Source organism: Sarcophilus harrisii, chromosome 2 (genome assembly GCF_902635505.1).
Source record: "Sarcophilus harrisii chromosome 2, mSarHar1.11, whole genome shotgun sequence".
NCBI lineage: Eukaryota > Metazoa > Chordata > Mammalia > Dasyuromorphia > Dasyuridae > Sarcophilus > Sarcophilus harrisii.
The window spans coordinates 83,422,254-83,447,147 of NC_045427.1; the positions used below are offsets into that span (position 1 = coordinate 83,422,254).

At 33.9% G+C, this 24,894-nt stretch overlaps 1 protein-coding gene across 1 annotated transcript in view; it reads left to right on the forward strand.

Moving 5' to 3' along the window:
* Positions 1-24,894, forward strand: part of PLEKHH2 (pleckstrin homology, MyTH4 and FERM domain containing H2) — a 103,151-nt gene that overhangs the window by 10,925 nt on the left and 67,332 nt on the right. Inside the window, exons 2-3 of the mRNA XM_003758307.4 lie at positions 175-304; positions 17,038-17,100. Coding sequence (XP_003758355.1) covers positions 182-304; positions 17,038-17,100 — 186 coding nt within the window. The 5' untranslated portion in view covers positions 175-181. The remainder of the gene's footprint in view (positions 1-174; positions 305-17,037; positions 17,101-24,894) is intronic.

A 24,894-nucleotide genomic window follows, 5' to 3' on the forward strand; every position in this document is an offset into this window, starting at 1 on the left:
GTGTGTGTGTGTGTGTGTGTGTGTGTGTATTGCATAAGTCCATCTGTTCAGACAATACTTTCACTTATTGAGTGTCAGTTGATTACTCAGAGAGTAAACTTCTGTAATCACTAGATACTGAAACACATTTTCCTGAATCCTAAAAGGTGTTTCATCAATCTGATTCCTTTCTAGAATAAAGATGTCAGAACTTTTGGAGCCAGAAGGAACCGTAAATTGGAAGGAAAGATGCATGGCCTTGGAATCCCAACTCATGAGATTTAGACTCCAGGCAAGCAAGATCAGGGAGCTTTTAGCAGAAAAGGTAAGTTTTTCCACTCTATCTTAAAATATCTATTTAAAAATAGAACTGAAGTAATTTTTTTTTCCAAATCCAAATCCAGTTGATAAAAGCACATATCATTCCCCCTATTCATTAAACTCTAATGACTCCTTATTACTTTTAGGGTAAGAAATAGTGTTCAATTTGGTATTTAAAACTCTCTACAAACTTGCCCCATCTTACCTTTCCAATCTTATCACATACAATTCTCCCCCATATGTTTGACAAGGCAACCACACTAGCCTTCTTGTCTTTCCCTCATCTCTGGGGCTTTTTCACAAGTTTCCCAGTAGATTAGAGACCTATGTATGAAATGCACTCCTTCACCTTCACCTTCTACTTCCTGAAATATGCCTTGGCTCAGGAACTACCTTCTTTAGAAAGCTTTTTCTGGTCCCTCTTAGATGCTACTACATTTTCTTCCCAGTATCTCCCATTTCCCCATTATTTCCTTGGTATGTGTTTTGTAGCTACATATGTACTTGTTTTCTCTTGCTTTCTTCCTTAGAATATGAGTTTCATGAAGACAAGAACTATTTTGCTTTTTTTTTTTGGAGGAGAGGGAGAGTCTCAGTTTACTTAGTACCTACTATAGAATCCAGCACATAGTATGTAATAAATGCTTGATTGACAAACCAATATTCTAATTATTCTATTATCATTAGTAGTAATTTTACTAATTCTAATTATTCATGTTAAGTTTTTCTGAATAATAAAAATAACTGATACCTGTCAGTTCTTTAAACAAAAAAATGGTATGTTATTTCTCAAGATTTAGAGTATTAAAATGAAAAACATGTCTTTGTCATTACAAGTAGAATATGTATGAATTGAAAATAAGCAATGAATGATTAATGAATGGTAAAATAAATACTTTGATTTTTGCAAGATGAATGTTTCTGGTTTGACAGATTTGGAATTGATTAAATATTTCAGAAAATAAGATCAGAGTGATTTTAGAATAAAATAATCTGATATAGTAGCAGCTAGATGACTCAGTAAATCAAGAACTGGGCCTGAAGTTCAAATCTGGCCTCAGATAACTTACTAGCTGTGTCATCCTGGGCAAATTAGTGTCTTTGCTAGGAAGATCCCCAAATGGAGTCACAAAGAGACACAACTGAAATGACTGAACAAAGATAAGAAAAGTATTAGTTGATGAGTTAGCTAGGTGGCACAGTGAGTAGAACTGGGATTGAAACAGGAATTTTTCCCATTCATTTTTATTTGGACACGGTCAGTCTTAAAATGTTTCAACATTCAAAATCTTAATGTTTTAGGTTTTTTTTAACAATTGAAATGATTAAACAAAGATACAAAAGTATTAGTTGATGAGGCAGCTAGTGACAGAGTATGCAGAGTGTTGGGCCAGAGTTGTTTCAGGGACATATGTATCTACACATTAACTCTATAGAAATTATATTTTTTACTAAAGTGGGAGCTAGGTGGCACAGTGCATAGAGTGTTAAGTCTGAAGGCAGCAAGATTTGAGTTCAAACACTTACTAGCTACATGACCCTGGGCAAGTCACTAAATTGCTCTTTGCCTTAATTTCCTCAGCTGTAAAATGGGGACAAAGTAAGTTATTGTTATGTTGTTTAAAACCATATTTAGTACAAAGAGTTTCTACTGAGAATCCTACCTAGATGTAAACAATGTCCATTTTATAGTAGTAATTTTCTGCAAAATCAATGTTTAAAATCCATGGACAAGTCATATTAAACCTGAAATAATTGACTTATGTTGACTTGGAAAAGAGGTCAGAAAAAATTATAGCCAATTTCTCAATCCTCACTATTTTAATGTAATATTAAGAATGAACATTTCTATACATAGTGCTTGACGATTTATAAAGAACTTCACAATCATTATCTAATTTGATTCTTGAAACAACCTTGTAGTGTTGTCATAACAACTGTGGTAATGAGTTTATAGACAGTTTCTAATCGTCAGCATTTCTAAGCCTATTAAAATGGATCAGGCCATATTAGGCTTATATGACAAAAAGATCAACTCCCATTCCAATTGCTGGCTATGAGTTTATTTCTCTGCCATTAATTTGAGCACATGACAGTGAGGATTTTGAGGCTTAATAAAAGGGCACTCAGCTTAAATGTTAGAAGTGGCCTATGACTTTATGCTTTCCATTTTGTATCTGGGGAAACTAACATTAAATCATTTATCTTGGGGCAAATAATAACCAGATGTTGTTGGTGTATTTTTAAAAGATAAGTCTCCAGGGTCAGATTATTATCTTATAATTTATCTCTCTTTGATTAAAATAAGTATTTTATCCCTTTCTCTCTCTCCTTTCTCTATCTCTTCTTCCCATCCCAACTCCTCACAACTCATGTGATACTTCCACTATGCATCCTGGTTCTATGAAGCCAAAACTGTTGTCCCTATTTTCAGATGTTCCTAGATGGTTCTGTTGTACCCATTTCAACCCCTTTTCCTGTTCTGCTACTTATGTACATGATATATACTTCTTTTTAGATTCTAAGCTCTTTGAGGGCAGGCAAGAACTGCATAATTTTTCATTTTTGTTTATCCAATTATTTTCACAATGTCCTACATCTAGTAGGTGTTTTACAAAAAAAATCTGTTGAATTGAAATTAATCATATTTTGAAGCTTCCACAGATCTGTCATATTAATGAATGATGTAAGTATTCCCTTCATTGATGAAGATCAGAATCCACTGGAGTTTGACTTTTCTGGATGGGGATGATGTCCATATCTTCCCACCATGCTGCCACTAGAAGAGGTGGTAGTCGTGGAATTGACAGTCTAGAAACTGATTGAATATGGAGGGTGAGAAAGAGGGAAGAGTCAAATTTCTTGAACCCAGGCAATTGGCTGATTAGTGGTGCCATCAATAAATATAGGAAAGTTGGTAGGGTCAGTAGCAATTCTGGTAGGAGATAAATTCCATTTTCGTCATGTTGAATTTGATGTCCTGTATAACATGTAGATTGAGATGTCAGACAACTAGAGACACAAGACTTGAGGTAGGGGAAGAGATTGGTGTTGGAGGGAGAGATTTGGGATGTATCTACATAGTGTTGGTAAATAAGGTCAAAAGAGAGAATAGAAAAAGAAAAGTGGTTGAAATTGGAGATCTTGAGAATCAGAAAGGTCATGATGAACCAGCAAAGACAAAGAAGCCATAGACAGATACAAGGAGGTTTTTTTTTTCCCCTCCTAAGTATAATTGTGAATCATTTGTGTGGAGCTCAGAGGGAAGACCTTGCTCTTCTAGTGTGGATCAGCACCTTCTCTATAACATATAGTCTTATTCACTGAGAAATGAAGCATCTTGTTCAGGACCATACAGCTAATATCAAAGGCAGTGGCTGAAACCAGATCTTTTTGACTTGGAAACAAGGTCTCTACCCACTATATCATTCTGGAAGGAATATGAAACAAATACCAGTCAAATTATGTAGGAAATTAAGCTTATTTACTAACTTATGTAGGACTAAAGGAAAGTATACTATTTTTTTAAACTAATGTAACTAAAACTAGAGAGGCAGAATAACATAGTAGTTAGACATTTTGCCTAGGGGTTAGGCAAATTCTAGCTCTGTCACAAAATAGCTATGTGCTCCTAGGCTAGATATCTAAAATCTCAGTACCCTGTGTGACTACATAAGACTTTAGAGCTGTTTCTGACCTGTGCTGATGCAGGGGGGTTTCTTTATTTGGAATTTCCTACAGTCATGATATCACAAATTTTGGGGGAAAACCAATGCCATAGAACTGCATAAAATAATTTTTGTTACTAATCATTAAATGATCAAATAGTTCAGTATTTTACTTTGTCAATGAACTAATAATGGGAGCAATGTAAAATAGAAATTTCCATTTTTATGATCTTATTCTTTTGACAGACCTAAGAAGGGGAATTATTCATGTGTTTTGCATATTGGAAGCTAGATGATTTTGCCAAGTTACTCATGGTTTCCTAGTAAATAATTATGCTTCCAACATGGGAATATGGCTTCACACAATATTTTCCATCAAACATACTCCATTTCAAAATCATATTTTTCTATAGTTATCTTCTTTGTTTTTTGACTCTTTGCTACCTACTTCCTCTCTCTCTTCCATTCATGTTCCTACTTTTCTCTAGCATATTCCTATTTTTCAGTCTGCCTGCCTTCTATCTACCTGTCTCTGCCACCTGAGTTATTTTTGCCTATAAGTCTGTCCGTGTGGACTAATACTATCACACATTTGGAGAGTGCTTTATATTTTTCAAGGCATGCGTGATCTCACTGCTTTTGAAAGTGTATGGTCCAAAGCCAGATGTTGCATTCCTGAAGCCAGCCAGGTCCCGCCTAAAATTTTGGTTTTGAGTTAGAATCATCTGGCCAAGGCCTTTTGTAATGATTCTGTTCCTTGTGAGAGCAGTGCCTGTGAATCTGGACTTCAGGGTATCCTCAGATTGAGGGTGGGTTTGGGAAGCTGGGTAATTTTGGTCTTTCTAATCAGAATTCTGGAGGCCTTCCATCTTCAGATGGTTTTTATTTCCAGTTAGATTCTTCCTCTCCTTTCCCATCTATGGTGATGCTACCTGCCTCTAGAGAAAAAACATATAGAATCTTACTATCATCCTTAGTAATTGTAGGTACCACAGTTCCCCATCATGCCCCATTATATTTTTTCAGCATCTTCCCTATTCCATTCCTTTCTTTTTTTGTGACTAAGCATAATGATTATACACAGAGAGACAATTTGGAGTTATTTCATTATAAATTGATGAAGAAAGACTTCTTTTTATTCTCTTTAGCAGGAATGTGGAAATCTGTAGGAGATAAATTGTAAGTTTTTAAAAGATGATAGTCATGATTGCCCTACATTTTTGGAGATTTCAGAGGTGCAAAGAGCAGACTCCACAGCATTTAAAAATAAGTTGTTGAGCATATTGGGGGGAGGGGGGAACCATCAGTACTACTAAGCATACTAAAACTTGTGAAGAAAGAGGCCTTGTTGAAATCTTAGGAAGAAGCAACTTCTGTAAGTGGGAGAGGTCTTTGCAGGAATTTAAGGAATGGTGTTGGAAATATCCCTCATATGCTAAATACAGGCTCCACAAGGAAGCTGAGACCTAAGTGGATATTTTCCTGCTATGCTATGTATTATGCTCAGCTAATTTTTTGAGCCAGAGGGGAAAGGACAAATTTCTTTTTCAAAGCTAAGGTGAAATGTTTTTTCCTATGGGTTCCGTTTCCAATGAAAAGGCAAGGCTGAAGAATATGAAGAATTTTTCTTTTTGGCACCAGTGTAACTTACCTAGCCTGCTGCTATAAATGTGGTTAGAACATCATTGTTTTACTGTGCAATTGAGAATTCCTTTATTCCTCTTGGGGAATGTTGAATTATCCTTCTCAAGGACCTTCTTCCAACATATGGAATTTGCCAGAGTTTGAGATAAGCCTGTGCCATAGAAATGAAGGCTCTCAAAAAAGAATGTTTTCTGTTACTGAGCTGTTTAGGATGTATCTGTGTTCTGATCCAATAGGAATTTGTCCTTAAGTGGGGAGGCAATTTTGATTAATCTGAAGGGCTAATGGAAAAATTCTTAATGGTTTTGAGTGTCACGGACTCCTTTGACTACAGTCTCTGAAACCCTATAGAGAATCCTTCTCAAAATCATGTTTTCAAATGCAAAAAATAAAATGCACAGGACTGGAAAGTACACCAATTATATTGAAGTAATTAAATATTTAAACTAATGAATTTAAATAATGAAAAATTTTTTTAAAAGTTTACATGCCGCAAATTGAGAACTACTGTTCTAGTGAAACCTCATCTGAAGGCAACAACAGGATACAGTATATAAATCTGTCACAGAAATGACTCTTGGAGTTTATAGATATCTTTATCTGAGCTAAAATTAATTACGACTGTGTCATGGAGTAAATTCAAGGACTTAGAGGGGAGGAGGCAGGCAACAAGACTCAGTGCATAGTTTCATCTTGGGTGAAGTTCACCCATTACCCAGAAAGACATTCTCTTATCCTTGTATTTAGGGAAAAGATGGTTCTTGAAGAGGGACACTATAGTGACAGGACTGGGGGTGGTAGACCAGAGGAAGTTGTGGGAGGGTAGAGAAGGGAATACAGTGGTCATTGTGGGGAGGAAGCCCTTGCCACCTTCACCCCATCTTGATACTGATACCCATATTCATCCCATGTGTCAAAGGAGGAAGTTTTCATTGAATCATTTTGTTTGTGTAAGATGCTTTTGGCTTAGCATATTATTTTCCCCTTTGCTCAGCGAGAGAGCGAGACAATTTTTTTAAAAATAACAAAACCTTTTACTTTTTAGTCTAGTCAGATCTAAAGCAGTTTCTTTCAGTAATACCCTAAAAGGATTGGTTATGGAACTGATCCAGATGTTACAGTGTAGGGCAAACAATGAAGGTCAGAATTTACAGGAATGTTTCCTGTATTGCTTCCTTCAGGGCTTTGAAATGTTATTTTTCTATTTTGAAGAATAATGAAGGAAGTATTGCCTTTCATGCTAACCTTATTACTGAGACTAATTGTCAGAAATTATTATAAATTTAATAATCTTCAACAAAAGTAATAAATGAGGAATAGATTCACATTAAATCTTTAGCATTTGAGCAAATGAATTATAAACTTACAAATACAAATTTATTCTGTGCTGTTTTTCATTTTAATAAATGACTTTAATTTAAAATAATAAAAGTTGTGGAAAATGTGCATTGTTTTTGATATTCCATGTTTTACAAAATATGAAATTAGGCTTTTTAGGGGAGATAAAGCTTTTATTGGTTTGAAAGTAATATCCTGGAAAAAGTATTATCCATACCTTGGGATCATAAGATTTAGAGCAGAAAGGAATTTTAGGCATAATTTAGTACATTCCCCTAATTTTACATGGAATTTTCTGAGGCAGACTTTGAACTCAAGTCTTTCTGATTCCATATGAGGAAGCTAAATTCCAAAGAGGTTAACACAGTAAATATCAGAAACAGGATTTGAACTGTTCATTTCAAATCCAGTTCATTATCATTTAAGATATATGTCTATACAGTCTCTCTCTCTCTCTCTCTCTCTCTCTCTCTCTATATATATATATATATATATATATATATATAGTAATTTCTCAGTTTCTTACCTATAAAATATCCTCTAACTAAATTCTAATTCTAATTAAGAGAACTAATTTTTCTAATCAGTTTCATATCCAGATAACCTCAGAAAGCTTTGAGGAGGAGATAGAATTTTAATTGGACTTTGCAAGAGAGATAAGATTTTGATAGGCAAAGATAGCAAAACAGTTTGGAAAAACAGGCTCTTAGTTTATGAAAACTAAAGGTTTAATAGAAATACCATAAATTGACTTTTTAGGCCAGAATTGGGAGCAGTGAATAGTGAAGAATAGAAATTTAGATTGGGGCTTTGGTAACGAGAGTGATTCTTCATTTTTGAAACTGTGTCCCCAGCCTAATGTCATAAATATAGTAAGCACTTAATAAGTGCTTATTGAGTTTAATTCAGTCTAGAAATATAATAGAACCAATCTGATGGGAAGTTTCAAATCTTTAGGAAAGTAAGAGACACATCCCCATGATAATAGTTAAATTACCAGAAAAATGAGAGGAAGAACAGAATTTATCATTTAGATCACTTCTTTATATTGTTATGATAGAGAATATGATTCATCATTACCTTCTAAGTTCTAAGTAGAGAATATGACTGATCTTTACCTTCTAGGTTATCTTCTAAATTTTGTTGGGAGTCACAAAGCTCCTTGATATCAGAGCTGAGACTAGAACCCAGGACTCCCCAATGAACAGCTCAATGTTATTTCTACTACACATTAATACATGCAGTGAAGAGAGCCATGCTGAATATACTATAATTACACTGACATTTTAAATTTCTATAATAATTATAAATGTAAAATATATTATATATATAATTATAATTATGTAATTCACTTGATTAGTACATGGTACTAATGAAGCCTGAGTAGAAGATACAGGTCTTGAAAAACTAGTCAATTACTAGTCAATTACCTTCATTCTTTCTGTTCTATGGCCATAGATTGAACTTTTAGCTCCAGGACTTCTCAGATCATCTTACAAATTCATGCCATATAAATCATTAGTTGAGAAAATATTGATGGATTAGGTATATCCCTTTCCCCCCACTTTAAATAATGATACACATTCTTCTGCCTGCCATGTTTTTCCCTTTCTCCCTGTCTCTGTCTCTGTCTCTGAATGTCTTACCTTCTCGCTCATTTTCTTTTCTGTCTTTTCTCTCTCTCTCCCTATTCTCTTTCTCTAATCTCCTTTTCTCTCTTTTTTCTCTCCCTTCTATTTTTTTTATCTTTCTATCTCTCAACTTTCATTACAGTATAATTTAGACCAACAATATTAATAAACAATTAGATGAGTTGATTTTTAAAAAAATATTAAATCCAAATTAACAAAATGAAAATTGAGAAATTATCAACAAAAGAGGAGAGAATTTTAAAAAATTATCAGCTATTGTTGTACCAAATTATATAGCAACAATAATAGCTAGCATTTACATAGTGCTTTAAGATTTGCAAAGCACTTTTACATGTTTCACTTTTGTCCCTCACAACAATTCTAAGAAATAGGTGTTATTATTATCTCCATTTTACAGTTGAGAAAGGACATTCTATCAAACATCATATCAAAATCACTATCTAATGAGTAGGTATTTATTAAGCATCTCCTATTCAGTATAGAGTAGTAGAAAGAATTCTGGATTTGGGGTTAAAGGGCCTCAAATCAAATTCCAACTCCGCTTGTATGACCTTAGCCATAGTCCCCAAACTTCATTTTCTTCATTTATGAAATGAAGAGACTGAACTAGATAATGTCTGTGGCCCCTTCCTACTTTAAACCTATAATTGTAAGAAAGAAAACACCTGGGTGGGGAAAACAAAGATTTGTGATTTAACCACCCAAGTAGATTCAGTTGATGGTTAAAATACAATATTTTGTGGCCTTGTGGTCTGTTTAAGTTGACTGTTAGAGTCTGTTTTCTTTTAGAATCTGTTTTAGGAAGAAAGGCTAACCTGAAACACAACACTAATTGCTTGTTTCTTCTTTGAAAGATTTCTTCTGCAGAACACTATGCAGGGACATTTGCCAAGACAATTCCAGGCCAATCAGCACCAGTTTTAGTAGTAAAAGTTTAAGAGGCATTAGAAATAAAAAGCCTAACATGAAATGAAGGATTAGCTCCTGTGTTCTAAATTCAAGACAGGAAACATTTTATTATGGTATAATTTAGAACAATGGTATTAATAAACAATTTGATCATTTTTAAAATTTTTAATTTTTTTAAAAAAATTAAATCCAAATTAACAAAATGAAAAGTGAGACGTTATCAATAAGAAGAGAGAAAAATTAAAAATTAGCAGATATTATACCAAATTATGTAATAAAAATAATAATAACTAGCATATATATATTGCTTTGAGGTTTGCAAAGCATTTGCAATGGATGTGAGTACTATTTGAATTCAGAAATAATTAAGTAGGTAACACCAAGAATTATTATATTAACATTGTCAGTGTGGCTGGAAGTCTTTAATGGAAAGCCCTGATCTTGAAGTTATAAAGTTGGCACTGAGTTAATGAACATTTTTTATCAGTGACTTGAAGAAAGGCATTGGTGACATGCTTAGCATATTTGCTGAGGACAAAAAGCTGAGAAGAATGGCTGTCACTTGGAAGGGCAGACTCGGGATTCAAAAAAAAAACCTTAACACTTATTAAAACTAGGTGATTCATTACAGCACTGCACTTGAAGTCAGGAAGTTGTTCAGTTGTTTCAAAGGAAACAACTTTTCTTTTTCTACTTTTTCCTTCCTAGTTTGGGAATCAATTATGTTTCATTTGACTCTTCATGACCCCATTTGGGGTTTTCTTGGCAATCTTACTGGAATGGTTTGTCATTTCTTTTTCCAGCTCATTTTACAGATGAAGAAACTGAGTTAGGATCAAGTAACTTGCTCAACTTCACATAGCTAGTAAGTGTTAGAGACCACATTTGAGCTCAAGTCTTTCTGACTCCAGGCCTGGTGCTCTAACCATTGAGCCACCAACCTCAGACACTGCTTATTGTGTAGGATGAGGCAATCTTAAAGCTGAAGGGTCTTAACATCTTATGAGTCCTAGAGAAACTGGGAATGTGTAGTCTGCAAAGGAAAAGTGATTTTCTAGCATTTCAAGGTCTCCTATATGAAAGCAGCATTTGCTTGTTTTCTGTTTGTCTCAGTTTCCTTATTTGTAAAATGGGGATAATAAAAGCATTTACTTCCCAGGATTTGGGAAGCATAATCCCAGGGTTATGAGGATAAAAAGGAGAATTTGGAATGTAGGAGGCTAATTATATGTGTAAATGCTAGTTGTTATTATTTATTATTACCAGAAAATTGAAGAAAATTTAACAAATTTAAGGGGTAAATGTGAACACTAACTCGTGGCTTCAAAAGCTTGGTTAGACATCAATTTTTCTGAAAAAGATTGGGAGTGACATTCATGATACTGAACTATAAGATTCCTATCTGAGCCTAAAATTGCCTTTTCATTCATTTATTAAATATGACAGTAGCATAATATAATAGTAATAATGACATTTAAGTACTATATATACTTACTATGGCTCAAAAACAGTACTAAGCACTTTATAATTAATATCTTATTTCATCATCACAAAACCCTGTAGAGTAACTGCTATTATTACCCCCATTTTACAGATAAAGAAATTGAGATTAACAGAGTAACTGACTTGCCCAGGATCACACAGCGAGTAAATGGCTGAGGTCAAATTTGAACTTGGATCTTCTTGATTCTGGGCCCAATGATCTACTGACTATACTACCTAGCTGTTTCATATTATTATTATTATTATTATTAACATAATAATAATAATAATAACTGCATTGACATAGTACTTTAAGATTTGCAGAGCCCTTTACATGTATTATATCATTTGCTCCTCACAATAATCCTGGGAGGTAGATGCTGTTTTTACTTTATTTTACAGATGATGAAACTGAGGCAGAGATTTGTGATTTATCCAAACTAAAAAGTGTCTGAGATAGAATTTGGATCCAGGTCTTGCAGATTTCAAATCTCATTCTGTGCTACCTTGCTGCCTGAAAATATAGCCTAATAGACTAAATAAGCTATGTATGAGAGATGTAGTTTCCAGAACTAAGATGGCCCTATTCCTATTTTACTTGGTTCTGGTAAGAACCATCTAGAGACCCCTGTTCTGTACTGGGCAAAATTTTTTAGGAGGGATGTTGATAAGCAGGAGGACAGGCAGAAACAGGCAATCATGAAGCTGAAGGGCCCTAACATCTTGTCTTATGAGTCCTAGAGAAACTGGGAATGTTTAGTCTACAGAAGAAAAGGGATTTTCTACCATTTCAAGGGGCTCTTCTGTAAATGAGACATTTGCTTGTCTCTGGATGCAAACTTTGGAAGAGATTGTCTCAAGAAGTAAAAATTGGCCCTCATTGGAGGTTTCAAACAAAGGCTGGATGATTCCATGTTGGCTGCTTTATAGTAACAAATTCATTGACTAGTTGGCCATGGAGAGGCCTACCAACAGTCTGATACCATAAGGTGAGATGAGTCAGAAAGTGAAACATCTTCACAAAGGTACCTGGAACTTTTAATAAGGAGAAAATATTTGAAATTAGAGTTATATAGCATAATTCACTTATATTCAGTATTAAACTCTCATTGCAATGTTTTTAAATTGCTTCCTTTTAAAAACTGATCATGTATTTTTTTCAATGATCAGTGCTTTTTCCCATCTTCTTCATTGAGGAAAAGAAAGATGGAAAGAAAGGAAGAAAGAAAAAAAAGAAAAAGGGAGGAAAGAAAGAAAGAGAAAAAAGAAGAAAGCCAGAAAGAAAAGGAAAAAAGAAAGAGAAAAATAAAGAGAAAGGAGAGAAAGAAAGTGAGAAAGAAAAAAGAAAAGAAGGAAGGAAGAAAAAAGAAAGGAAAAAAGGGAGGAAAGCAAGAAGGAAAGAAGAAAAGAAAGAAAGGAAGGAAGGGAGAAAAGAAGAAAGAAAAGGAAAAAAGAAGGAAGAAAGAAGAAAGAGAGACAAAGACAGAAAGAGAAAGAGAGAGAGAGAAAGAAAAGAAAAAAGAAAAGAAGAAAGAGAAAAAGAAAGAAAAAAGGAAGAAAGAAAGAAAGGAAAAAGAAAGAAAGGAGGAAGGGGGAAGGAGGAAGGGAAGAAGAGGATGATAAAAGAAAAAGCTGTAGTGACAAATTTGCATAGTCAAGCAAAACAAATCCACTTATTACAATGTTCTTCTCCACTTCCCTTTTGTTCTGTGGAACTTAAAATAAAGATAATGATTTTTATGAGGTTACTACTAAATGTTGAAACTTTAGATTTCCAATTAATTATAAGTTAGAGCTCCATTATTCTTTTGCGTAACTTCAGAAAACTTGGACATTTCTCAAGTGGATTCAGAAACTCGAAAGTGAACTTTGTAGGCTAATATGAAAAGAATTCTTGTAATCATATCTTTTTTTGTTGGAACAAAAAGTTTATATTAGAAAAAATTACTAAGGCTTCCATTCCTGGACCTTTAGGCCTATTCATTGTTGTGGGATTTGAATTTAATTAGGTTTCTGTGAGACAGAAAACATTTAGTATTGGGTCATTTCTCTGGCTGTACTTTAGGGAAAATATTTCAGATGGACTATTCTGATTAGTACTCGATCATTTCAAGCATTTCTCTCCTCTAGATTTTATAACTTTTTTCCCCTTTTTTTTTTAACCATTTAATGTTATACATATCAGTTTATTTGTTGGTAAAAGGATAAAAATTTACTAATTCATAGAATCATAAAATCAAAAAGTTGGATGAAGCCTTGGAAGTGGTCTTGGAGAACAAGCTCTACAATATAAGCCCCAAGAAAACAACCTTGCTCAAATAAACAATAGGTGGTCAGAAAGACAAAGATACTGACAGTGAGTTTGGACATTATTTAAATTTTCATATCTAGCATCTTTGAGAACCATGAGTTCTTTCTATAAGAAAGAATCCCTACCCCAACCTCAAATATCCAAGTGTCTCTTGAAGTTTTAAGTAATAGGTAACTACTTAAAGCCCTCAGGGGTCAAGCAGAATGAAGCAAATATTTTTTTCATGTGACAGGTTTTCAGATATTTTAGGAATAAAATATTTGTTTCATTGATCAACAAAATATTTCATAATTTAATGAACAAATGAATGAACGAGAAAACACTTAAGTGCCGTCTATATGCTTACTCTGTCCTCAATGCTAGAAAAAGCAAAGACAGCTCCTACCCTCAAGGACTTACTCTCTAATAAAAAAGACAATACACATAGGGCTAAGGAAGAGAACTTTGCTCTAGAAAGGGGTGGTAATTGGAACAATAGATGTATATATTGGTGCATTCATTCAGAAATTGCAACAGAGTTGATCATGGTTCCTGATTTCAGAACTGGAATGGATATGGAAGAAAGGGTAAATTAGATGTAGCAAGGGAAGATAATGAAAGTGATAGCCAGAGAATTGGAAATAAAATGAATCATAACTGGGGCTTTCCTAAAATTGTAGTTCAGGAAGATCAACATATCTCTCAAAATCAGAATGAGAGATGTTTGAGCTTTCATATGTTTTCCAGAGCAGTCAGATATACAAGGTTAGCAGTTTCGCGGTCACTAGCCACAAGGAACAGAAGCAAGAGTTTGCTGGAACTAACTTTCAAACTAACTAGAGTTAGTTGATAAATTTTCAGTGTGAGCATTTATATTTTGCTATAAATCCGAACATGATTTAATGTTCTGTTGATTCTCTAGACAATAAAGTGTTGGAGAAATTGTTAAGAATGCAAATTAAAGTTAAAAGTTTGTCATACTTTTCTTTTTTTGGAGAACTAGTTTTTAAAACAATCACTAGTATACCACTCTTTGACACTACTAAGTGGCAAGCGACTATTTTTAATCTAATGTAGTGGTGCCTCATAATTGTCTGAACTGATGAATGTATAAGTATGTTTAATGTGATTGTACTATATTTTATGTACTATATAATATCATAGCCTATATTAGATTGCTTGCTATCTTGGGGAAAAGGGAAGAAAGGAAAGGAAGAAAAAATACAGAATTCAAAATCTTATAAAAGTGAGTATTGAAAACTATCTTTACATATAATTCTCCCAAAATAATTATATTAATATTTAGTATCACAGAGTTGGTTGACTACTGCATGTAAATATAATATTTGAATGGAAAAATTAGTGGTTGTTCTGAAGAGCTACAGGGATAGAACCATACATGACTCAAGATAATCTGAATATTACTGGTCAAAAAGTTTCCTTTCTTGAATCCCCTCTCACCATTTGCTATCTGGATGACTTATGTATTTTTTGTTTGGTGGAATTTAATTCAATTCAATAAACACTAAGTCCCATGGCTTACTAAAAAGGGAATATAGTGACCCTTGCTAGGATCATTTTGGGGAGGTGAGTCTATGCCAATGGTGAAGTTTAGAAAAGGGGCATATGAGGATTCAGATTGAGTGGAAGGATTAGAAGAATAGGAAGAAATTTGAAATAGTGGCTTTCTTGCTATTCCTCTCACAAGACATTCCTCACAACTTATTTTCACTACCTGTCCCCCATTCATGGAATTTATTCTCTCCTCAAATTTGCCTCTGGCTTTTCTGAAGTCTCAAATAAAATCCAACCTTCTATAAAAAGGCTTTTCCAAACTCCCTTAATGCTAATGTTTTCCCTTTAATGATTATCTCCCATTTATACTGTCTATATCTTGTTTGTACAGAATTGTTTGCATGTTGTCTTCTCCATAAGTTTGTGAGCTTTTGTAGCATTTTGCATCATACCTGGCACCTAGCACCTTAGCAGATGCTTAATAAATGTTACTGATTGACTAACGTTCAAGGACCATTCAGTATTAAATGTAAAAAACTATATGAGCGGGACAGGTAGGTGGCGTAATGGATAGAGCACTAACCCTGAAGTCAGGAAGAATCTGAGTTCAAATCTGTCCTTAGACACAACACTTCCTAGCTGTGTGACCTTGGGCAAATCATTTGGCTCAGAATAAAAAAAAAAAATTACATGAGAAAATGAAGACTAGAAAAGGCAAACCAAAATGGAAGCTTTGCCCAGAAACTTTCAAAGGACAGAGCCCTGAAAACATCAACTCAGCTGGCAGGTCAGATGATTGCCATGAAAATGAGTTTCATTCTTTAGTCTGGGATTTCTTAAACTCTTTTTCACCCATGACCCCTTTTCACCCAAGAAATTTTTACATGACATCAGATATATATGTATGGAAAGTAGGTATACAAATCAAACATTTACTGGTAATAAATCATAAAGAAATTTATTTTAAAACAGTTCTTTGGTATAAATATAATTTTGCCATTTATTAAGGATGAAACCATATTTGCACATTAATGAAATGAATGTGCTTGTTTATTTTTACATAAATAATTAAATCTTGCTGGAATATTTGATACTGCAGGATGTAGAGCACTATTTTTTTTGTTTTTGTTTTACTGTTGCCAAAATTTTCAAAACCTCCACTTTCAGTTATGTAACTTCATATAGGGTAGTGACCCAAAACTTTGCTTTTGTCCAAGCAAGTCAACCTGAAAGCCTAGATGAAGCCTAGAGCATGCTCTTCCACAAATCTAAGATGCAGAGAGAGTCCTGAGGATGTGGAAGTAGGGTGTACATCAAGAACATCAATGACCTAGTAGCCCTAGAAGGAGAAGACAATAAAAACCAACAACGAAGAGTAAAAACAGGGAAAACTTGAAGGTGCTATTGTTTAATGATTTAATCCTGAACTGAGCAACATGAAAGAGTCTCTGTAAGTCACCTCTGTTTTTTATAACTTACAACTTGTACAATCAGTTCTTCTCATAATGTAGTAAATATGTGCAATGCTAACCTACAGTGGAAAACATGGAGAAAGATCTCCTTCCAGATAAGGAAAAATGGTGAAAAACCTTGAATGCTGGAGAAAAAAAATTCCTTTCCCTAATATCCTCAGGTGATGGCTTTAGCAGAAGTTAACCAATGTAAAAATAGCACCTGCTCTGACCTTCCTCCCCCAAATGGACATTTGAACTCCCAGGTGGGGTCCCCACAGGATGATTGACTGCTATCACTTTCATACAGATTTGAGAAGAATTTCCAGAGCTGAATCTGAGAAATAAATCTTAAGAATTTATTCTTTCATCTTCTTACTGGGCAGAGGAGTTGGGGGGTGGTGGAGATTTTACTTTTATTTTTCTTTGCATTGCAATATATTGCATAACAGATAAAAGCTCTTCAAAGCTTAGTCTAGATATGAAGAGTTTTGCATATCTCTTAGTGAGAGTTCTGTTTTACTTAACATTACCTCAGGAGCACAGAAGAACAGTGGCAAGTAGCAGCTGTTTATAAAACAACTGAATAATAATTTACCTTTGTATTTATTCAAAACTTTTTAGAAATAATCTTAAATAAATTTATTTTAGAACTTTTAACATGATAAATAATATTACATACTTTTAAGTCAGTTTATGACACGATTTGAACTTAAGGATTATTTGTATTCCATTTCTAGATGAGAATTGGAAATTTTATGTTTGATTTCTTCTTCTTTGTCCCATAGATGCAGCAGTTGGAGAGACAAGTTATTGATTCAGACCGTCAAGCAGAGAGAGCTTTTCAACAGGTACAGTTTAAAATTTGTTTTAACATTAATCAATTAATTATATTAAATGTCAATTTTATTAATTAAAATGTATTTGACTAAGTTATAATTAATTAATATTAATAATTAAAATGTTAAAAATTATTTCTACCAAGTCAAGGTATGATTTTTATACCTTCTTTAATACTCTGTTCATATCGATTGTAAAAATTTGATTCCAATTTATAACAATAAATTTAGTAAGGATGAAAGAGTTTAACTTTTTATTAAAAACTTAAACATCAAATAAAATTTGTGTTTCTTTATGCATAGTAGAACAGAAAAAGAAGATCCTATAGAAAACTGAAAGTGTCTTATATACAGCTTGCTTTTCTTTTTAAGTATATAATAATTTCAACTTTTTGCTTTTAAAGCTATACTGCTTGTGCTTTTTTCTGACTTTCTATTTTCTTTTCTGCATTAAAAATTTTTCTTCCTTCCTTCATTCCTCTTCCTCCTTTTTTTCCCCCATGCCCTCCATCTCTCTTTCTCTCTCTCTCTTTTCTTTCCTTTTTCTCTCCCAATCTGCCTTGATCCTTTATTGGAAAAAAGAAGAGGAAAAAAAATAAATCCTTATGTATGAGTTATTCTACATCTTGACTTCATCACTTCTCTCAGAAAGTTAGTAGCATACTTCATCATTAGTCCTTTTATTTTTCTTTATGATGTTATCTTCATACAAATTATGCTGGTCCTGCTCACTTTACGCTACATCAGTTCATACAAGTCTTTCAAGGTTTCTTTAAACAATCTATTTTATCATTTGTTACAATATAGCACATTCCCATGCCATAATTTGTTTAGCCAATCCCTCCCTAGTAGACAGTCATTCTTTTAATTTTCAGTTCTTTATACAAAAAGAACCACTATACATATTTCTATTTACATGATTTGTTTTGAGAAAAAGTTTTAAAAAACCACAACCCAGTAAATAGTTACTTTAGTGTTTCCTGATACTTCTTTGGTAGCTTATCCCAGAAAGATAAAATGTAAACTTAATTTAAAAGTATTGTAACTTATGGATTTTAAAATTTATTTTATACATATTTTTACTTATAGGACTTTAAAGTAAAAGTGAGAAACCTAGGCTTGCAGCTTGGATCTAGTTATATAACTTAATTTCATGCTACCCATAGAATGTATACCTTAGGAAAAAAGTTTTTAAATTATGGGTCAGGTCCCCATAGAGGGTCATGTAACTGAATGTGGAGGGGGGGGGTCACAAAACTATAATTTATTATCAGTAAATGTTTGATTTGTATACTTATTTTATATACTAAAATATTCAGGGTCACATAAAATTTTCTCAGGTGAAAAAGGGTCACAAATAGAAAAAAATTAAGAACCCCTGCCTTAGAAGATATGATATCCTATTTATGTCTATGATTCTGAAAAACATAACATGATTTTAATAGTTATAACATCATGGGCTTTAAAGTCAGAAGGAATCTTTATGGGATCAAACTGAATATTATAGCTAGGGAAATGGAAGTTCAGAGCAATAATACAACTTGCTAAAGGTCACACAGCTCACTAGGTTACTACAGTAGAGGGGAGACTCCTAGAGCTTAAAACTTCATTGTATTGTTCTTTTGTTACTATATTTAACAGTAATATCTTTATAAGGTGAGAAAGTTACTCCATGAAACTTTCTGTATTTGTGATTTGGTACATGTATCTCTTCAGTTCTCTCTAGATCTGCCTCTTTCTATTTGCTCAAAAATGTTCTTTCTCTTTGTTTCTTTGTATGTTCTTTGTATTTTTCTACATGTTGAGAATCTGTTTTGTGAGCATCCAGCCTTTATTAATATCCTTTTAATATATATATATATATATATTATATATACATATTATCCTATTAAGTCAGTAAACAATAAATATGTTGATTTTAATTTGCTCTTGCCTCCGAGTCTCTTTTTCTCTCTCAGGGCTATAATTAGTGATTTTGATGTCCTTAGCAAACACAATTAAATATCAAATAATACAAGAAGTAATAGAGTTCAATTGAGTAAATAGGGGACATCCTTTGATATCAGTTCTCTATGGGAGATAAAATCACATGTACCAGGATTTTGGAGGGAGATAGTCCAGGACAGTTCCCCATGGTAGGGAAATAGAAACCTAAGAGATTTTGGTGAGATTTCATCTTGGGAGTTGAAACTCAGGTAATATCTTTCTCACACTGAGGTAGGACAAAGCCCACCATCTGGTAACTTGATAGCTTAATTATTCTTACTAAGTAGGTACTACACTCATTACCACACTGAGGAAAGAGTGAAAGTCAAGATATAAATGTAACAAAAATTTTAAATGGCATAGTCTTTTAAAATAATCATTTTATTTTTGTGTCTTAAAATTACAGAGAACATAATTGACACCCCAGCACAGATATAAAAAGACATCTCCCCCACTCCTCTACAGAGACAGCCAGGGTATGGGGTGGAACATAGTATATAATGTCAGATATTTTCATTGTATTTACCAGTTCTGATGAATTTTTTGGTTGTCTTTTTCTAAAAAAAAAAAAAAAAAAAAAAAAAAAAGTATTTTTAAGTTAGGAAACTTTGAGAGGCAGGGGAGAGAGAAAGATAGCTAAAGGGGGAAATTTAGACAATGTAAAAAACTATCATTAAAAATTATTAGCCATTTTTGTGCCATATACATTTAGATGTAGGAAAACTCCAGTTGTTCCATTCCAATTATGATCTATTTTTTGCTCCCTGATTTTCTTTCTCTATTTCTCTCTTTCCCTTTCCTTCCCTGATTCTTAATTCTTTTTTTTTTTGCTTCCTTTTTCCTTTTACTGCCTACACTAAAAATCAAGACTTAAAAAAATGTTAATTTAAGATATTTTTTGTTCCATGTTTTTAATTTAAAATGTAGGTCATGATTGCTTGATTCTCTAAAACATAAAATGATTAAATTAAGTGATTTTTTTTTATCCCTACCTCAATTTTCCTCCCAGTTCTTCAGTGATTTTTACTAAAAAGCATTCCTAATTTGACAGTAAGGAAAGCTGACTTCAGTAATTAAACTTCTTTAATTTGTCTGCCACTTCTTCCCTTGAAAAGTTCACTCAAAGAGAACTTCTTAGATTAAGCTAAGCTTTTATATGTCAAATGTAAAGTTTTTCTCTGCAGTCCAGTCTCCATTCCTTGTGCTTGATTTCTGAGCAACAAGTCACCATGACTGATGGTTTCAGATATACAGTTCTGATGAAAACTTTTTTTTAAAAGAATATGTCGAGAATTGAAAATTTTCTTTGCTGTAACTAATCAAAATCCACAGTCTTTAAAACATCTGAACAAGCAAAGTTCCTATCCTGTTATGTTCTAGCAGAGATTCTTTCCCTTTATTGCCCTAAATGGAATTTTAAAGCTAACAGGAAATACGAATAAAGAACGAATACATTCTTAAGTATGAGTTGTATCAGGTTATTAGCCCTTGCAGAACTGAATAAATGTTAATGATTTATAGTGACTGGACATTTTACTGTATCTATAACAGTGCTCATGGGACTGTGGCCTATCTGTTACTTAAATTTATCTTGTCCTTTCTAAGTGAACCACATCTGAAATTTGAACAACTTTATTTATAGAAACAATGGAGAAATGTTTCAAGACTTAAAACAGTAGACAGCTAAAACTTGTTTGGCTTGATTCTGACTTTTTATGTTTTCCCCTTGATTATTAATAAGCATACGCTCTCTAAGCACTTTGTTAAGGTTTTACAGGGGTAGAAGAAAAGTTTTACTAGTTAAATCTTGATAATTAAAACTCAATAAACATTTATTAAGTTCTATGTACAAATCTCTACCCTAGGAGCTAAGGGAACTCCAGAAATGCATAAGAAATCCTCTGCACTAAATGAATTTGCATTTGATATAGCAACACAAAAAATAATAATATACATTTATATAGCATTTTAAAGTTTGCAGAGCAGTCAATCAATAAGCATTTATTAGGTGGCCTATCATATGTCAAAGTGATACAGAGGCAAAAAACAAACAAACAAACAAACAAAACTAGTTCTTATTCTCAAGGAACTTAAGTTCTAATAAATGTACAAACCAAAAATCATGGGAATGCCTCAAAACCCCCCTGGAGGGATCAGAGAAGACTTCATGGAGGAGATGGCCTTTGTATAAAGTCTTCAGGGACTGGAAAGATTTCAGCTGATGTCAAACATTCCAGGTATAGAAAACAATGTCATTTGTTCTTCTTTCATCAGGGAGGTGATGTCATAACGTGTAAATGAATTGAATTTAAGTAAGGGTGGACTAAGCAAAGTCAGCAGCCTCATTTTTCTCCAGAGTCAACTAGGTGCAATGGCCAAATATAGATCAAGATAGCTGAAGATGACCTGAATGCAGTGGGAGGCGTTTGCCTTTTAAAGCAAAGGTCTTTTAACAGGTCTCAGTATGACTGAAGCAATGCTCAAACAGTGAGTCAGGCTAAGTAAGAAATGAGAGAGGGAATGGCTTCTTTTACCTAGTCAGGACCCATTGTTGGTCAACTAATGAGAATCAGGGAATTGGGTTTAAGACATGGTCTTAATCTATCTGGTAAACCCTAAGGTATCTTTTGAGATTTCAGAGATCAAAATTTACATTGCTTTGGGCAGAATACATATACGTGAGGTTACAATACCCTTGTAGACAGAAGGAAGGGAAGGGAAAGAAAGAAAATAGAAGAAAGGAAAATCTCTTGTGTTGTCCAACTAACCAGTTTCACTTGGGTGTCCAGTGGGTAGTTCCTCCTACTACTCACAGAGATGGTTGTTTGTCCCTGACATGCAACTGAATTGGATTTCAGTGCATGAGGGCTGGGCAAGATCTCCTGCCTCACTTTCCCCTCTAGAGCCATCTGGGTCCAGTGGCCAGATATAGATCAAGATGACTGGAGATGGCCCTCCTTTAGTTCTTTATCCCCTTATCCTAATACCATTCCTGCCCTGCCAAAGCTCAGTCTTTATTACTCCTGCCATCCATCCATTGTCTTAACTCCCACACATGTGCTGTTGAACAAAACTGGAGAAAGTCACCAAACCATACTGACCCAAATGCATTGCTCATTCAGGTGACATCTCCATTGGGCTCTCACAGCAGCAAAGAGAACAATGTGAGCAAAGTGAAGGATAGTTCAAGAAACAGCAAGAAGGCCAGTCATTATCACCATGCAGGACTTCTGTTCACCATTGTTAACAGGAGTGTTAGGAGAAACATGGAGATCGTCATGAGAAATTTATACTAGAGTAGCCAAAGTCACAGAAGCACCATTAAGCTTCCCATTTGGTTAAGCTGATACCGGAGAAGATTAATCCTAGGCAAACTACCAAAGGGGTGATGCATTTTTATTATCATTATTTCAGAGCAACTAACATCCCAGGTATACCCTGACTGTATTTATTCTTTTGCCCCTCCTCTTTCCACTCAGCCCCCTAGACCATGTCTAGAGTTAATTCCTCCTTTTTTTTTCACTTTCCCATTCAGTTTTTCATTTCAGTTTTATTTCAGCTTTACGTTTTCCTTCCTATAGTCATTCATGATACCCAATAAGAATTTAAGAGTCTTCTTACCCAGAATACCATATTACTTTAGCATATTCTGCTATTCTTCTATTTTATAGAAACTTGTTTTTTTATAAAACTTGATTCATTTATTTCCTACCTGAGAAATATCCTGGACTTCTTGCATAAATTCCAGAATAAATTGCCAGAAACATAGTGATTAAAATGTGATTGGAATGGGTAATGAACTTTCAGTGAATCTGAAATAAATAGAAAATAATCTAGAATTGAAAACTCTATTAAATGCAGTTTACATATTGGGATAATCATGTCTTTATATTCATATTTTTGCAATTTGCACATAGGGGAGTGCCTTATCACTCTTTGTTCAAAAATATAGTGAACTTTTGATTGTGTGTTAATCCACAAGGATAATAGGACTGTATGTTATTAAAAAGTGGGCAATCCTCTGTTTTCTTTATTAGTACAGGCTGCAGAGGGAAAATGGATCTAGGATTATGGTGGGCCTTGAAGTCTGTTTTAGAAAACTCTAGGAATACTACATAAGTTGAGGAGGTGGCAGGTGTTCCAGTATCAACTAAGTAGTGAGAGCTCAGTGCCTGGCACAATAGGCACTTAAATAGCTTGTTAATCAATTGGTTGAAAGGATAGATACCACCTAAATTACATCAGCTAGCACCAGAAAAAGCCACAAGAGGCAAAGGATTTATACTCTCTGCCCTGGGGATATTGTATGTGTGGGTGATTGGTAATTGATTTAACATCCAATCTGGATTTGTCTATGATTTTACTTTACACAGGCTCTGAATTGTTGAAATAACTATGTAATCAAGCCATGCAAAAATAAACTGAACTGAGTTTTCTTTGCTTGCTGTAATCCTGATAGTATATCCAAAATGAGCCCCAGTTTCTCACAATGTCCTGATATCCAAACTTTTTGGAACAAGGAATGGTATGGATCTCTGTGAGAGGCAGGCCTGGTGATCTGTAGCCCATGGCCTCTTTCTTATTTTTCTTGAGAGTGTGAAAATCATTCTTATCAGGGGATTTCTTTCCTCTGGGCAATGGTATGAAAGATTGTTTATGTTTCTGAAGACTTTGGTCTGGCCTGAAAAATATGCATGAAGACATCTTTATTTGTATCCTTAACTGGAACAAAAGCCCCATATTTCATAACTAGCTTATTAAGAGTTGATCAGCATAGGAATTCCCAATTTATTCTTGTTCCTAGCATTTAAAAAAATCCAAACAAAATTCCTAATGACAGTTTATGTACCTGGAGTGTTTATTACTCAAGGTGAATTTCTTGTCTAAGACATCAATTTTACCTGGTAACCAGATTTGTCTGGAAGATGTCAGGTCAAAGATTAGGTTTGATTCTGTTTATTCTTTAACTATTTACATCAGATTTTTGGTTTTTGAAGGTTTTTTTTGCCTCTAGTTATCTCAAGACTTTGAATAAGTTCCTCTTTTTTTAAGCTCCAAAGCTGTAGAATACCTTGGATATGGCTCACATCATCTTAGACATTACTTTGATTTTTTAGGGGAGAACATTTTAGTGCATCTCCCATTGTCAGAAAGTAGAAAAGTAAAAGTGGTGACTTTAGTTTTGCTGAGCTCACAACATGGGCATTGTAACATAATATGGCAAGCTTTGAATTTGGATTTAAAAGACCTAACTTCAGATCATAGTTATTGCATTTGCTTTTATAACATTTGACAAATCTCTTTATCTGTCTACACCTGGGTTTTCTTATCTATACAGTGAAGGGATTGGACAAAATGATATTCAATGTGTCTTGTAGGTCCAAACCCAGGATAAACAGTATCACTACTGGAATATATTTTTCTCTCTTAAATTTTCTTTTCCTTCATTCTTTTATTATGAAAGTCATACAGCCTTATGGGTAGATATTTGAATAGAACTTTTTTCCTTGGCTTCTGAGATGAATTCACATTTGCAGAGAGCCCACGGATGAAAGGTGGCATTCATGCTGTAAAGCTAAAATAACCTGAGTTCCCTGTCTTGTGTAAGCCTCAGGAAGCCAATTGCCAAACATTTTTAAGCCTTGAGTAGGGATTCATTCATTTTATTTTCCCTAGGTAGTTTTTTTTTTTTATTGCTTTATTTAGGATTCTTTGCTTTTACTCCCTACCATGTCTCTTTTTTCCCCCAAGTTATTTTATATTTTCTCCTTTCTTTACATTTTAGTCCCTTAAACTGGGGTAAACTTTTTGAATAAGCAT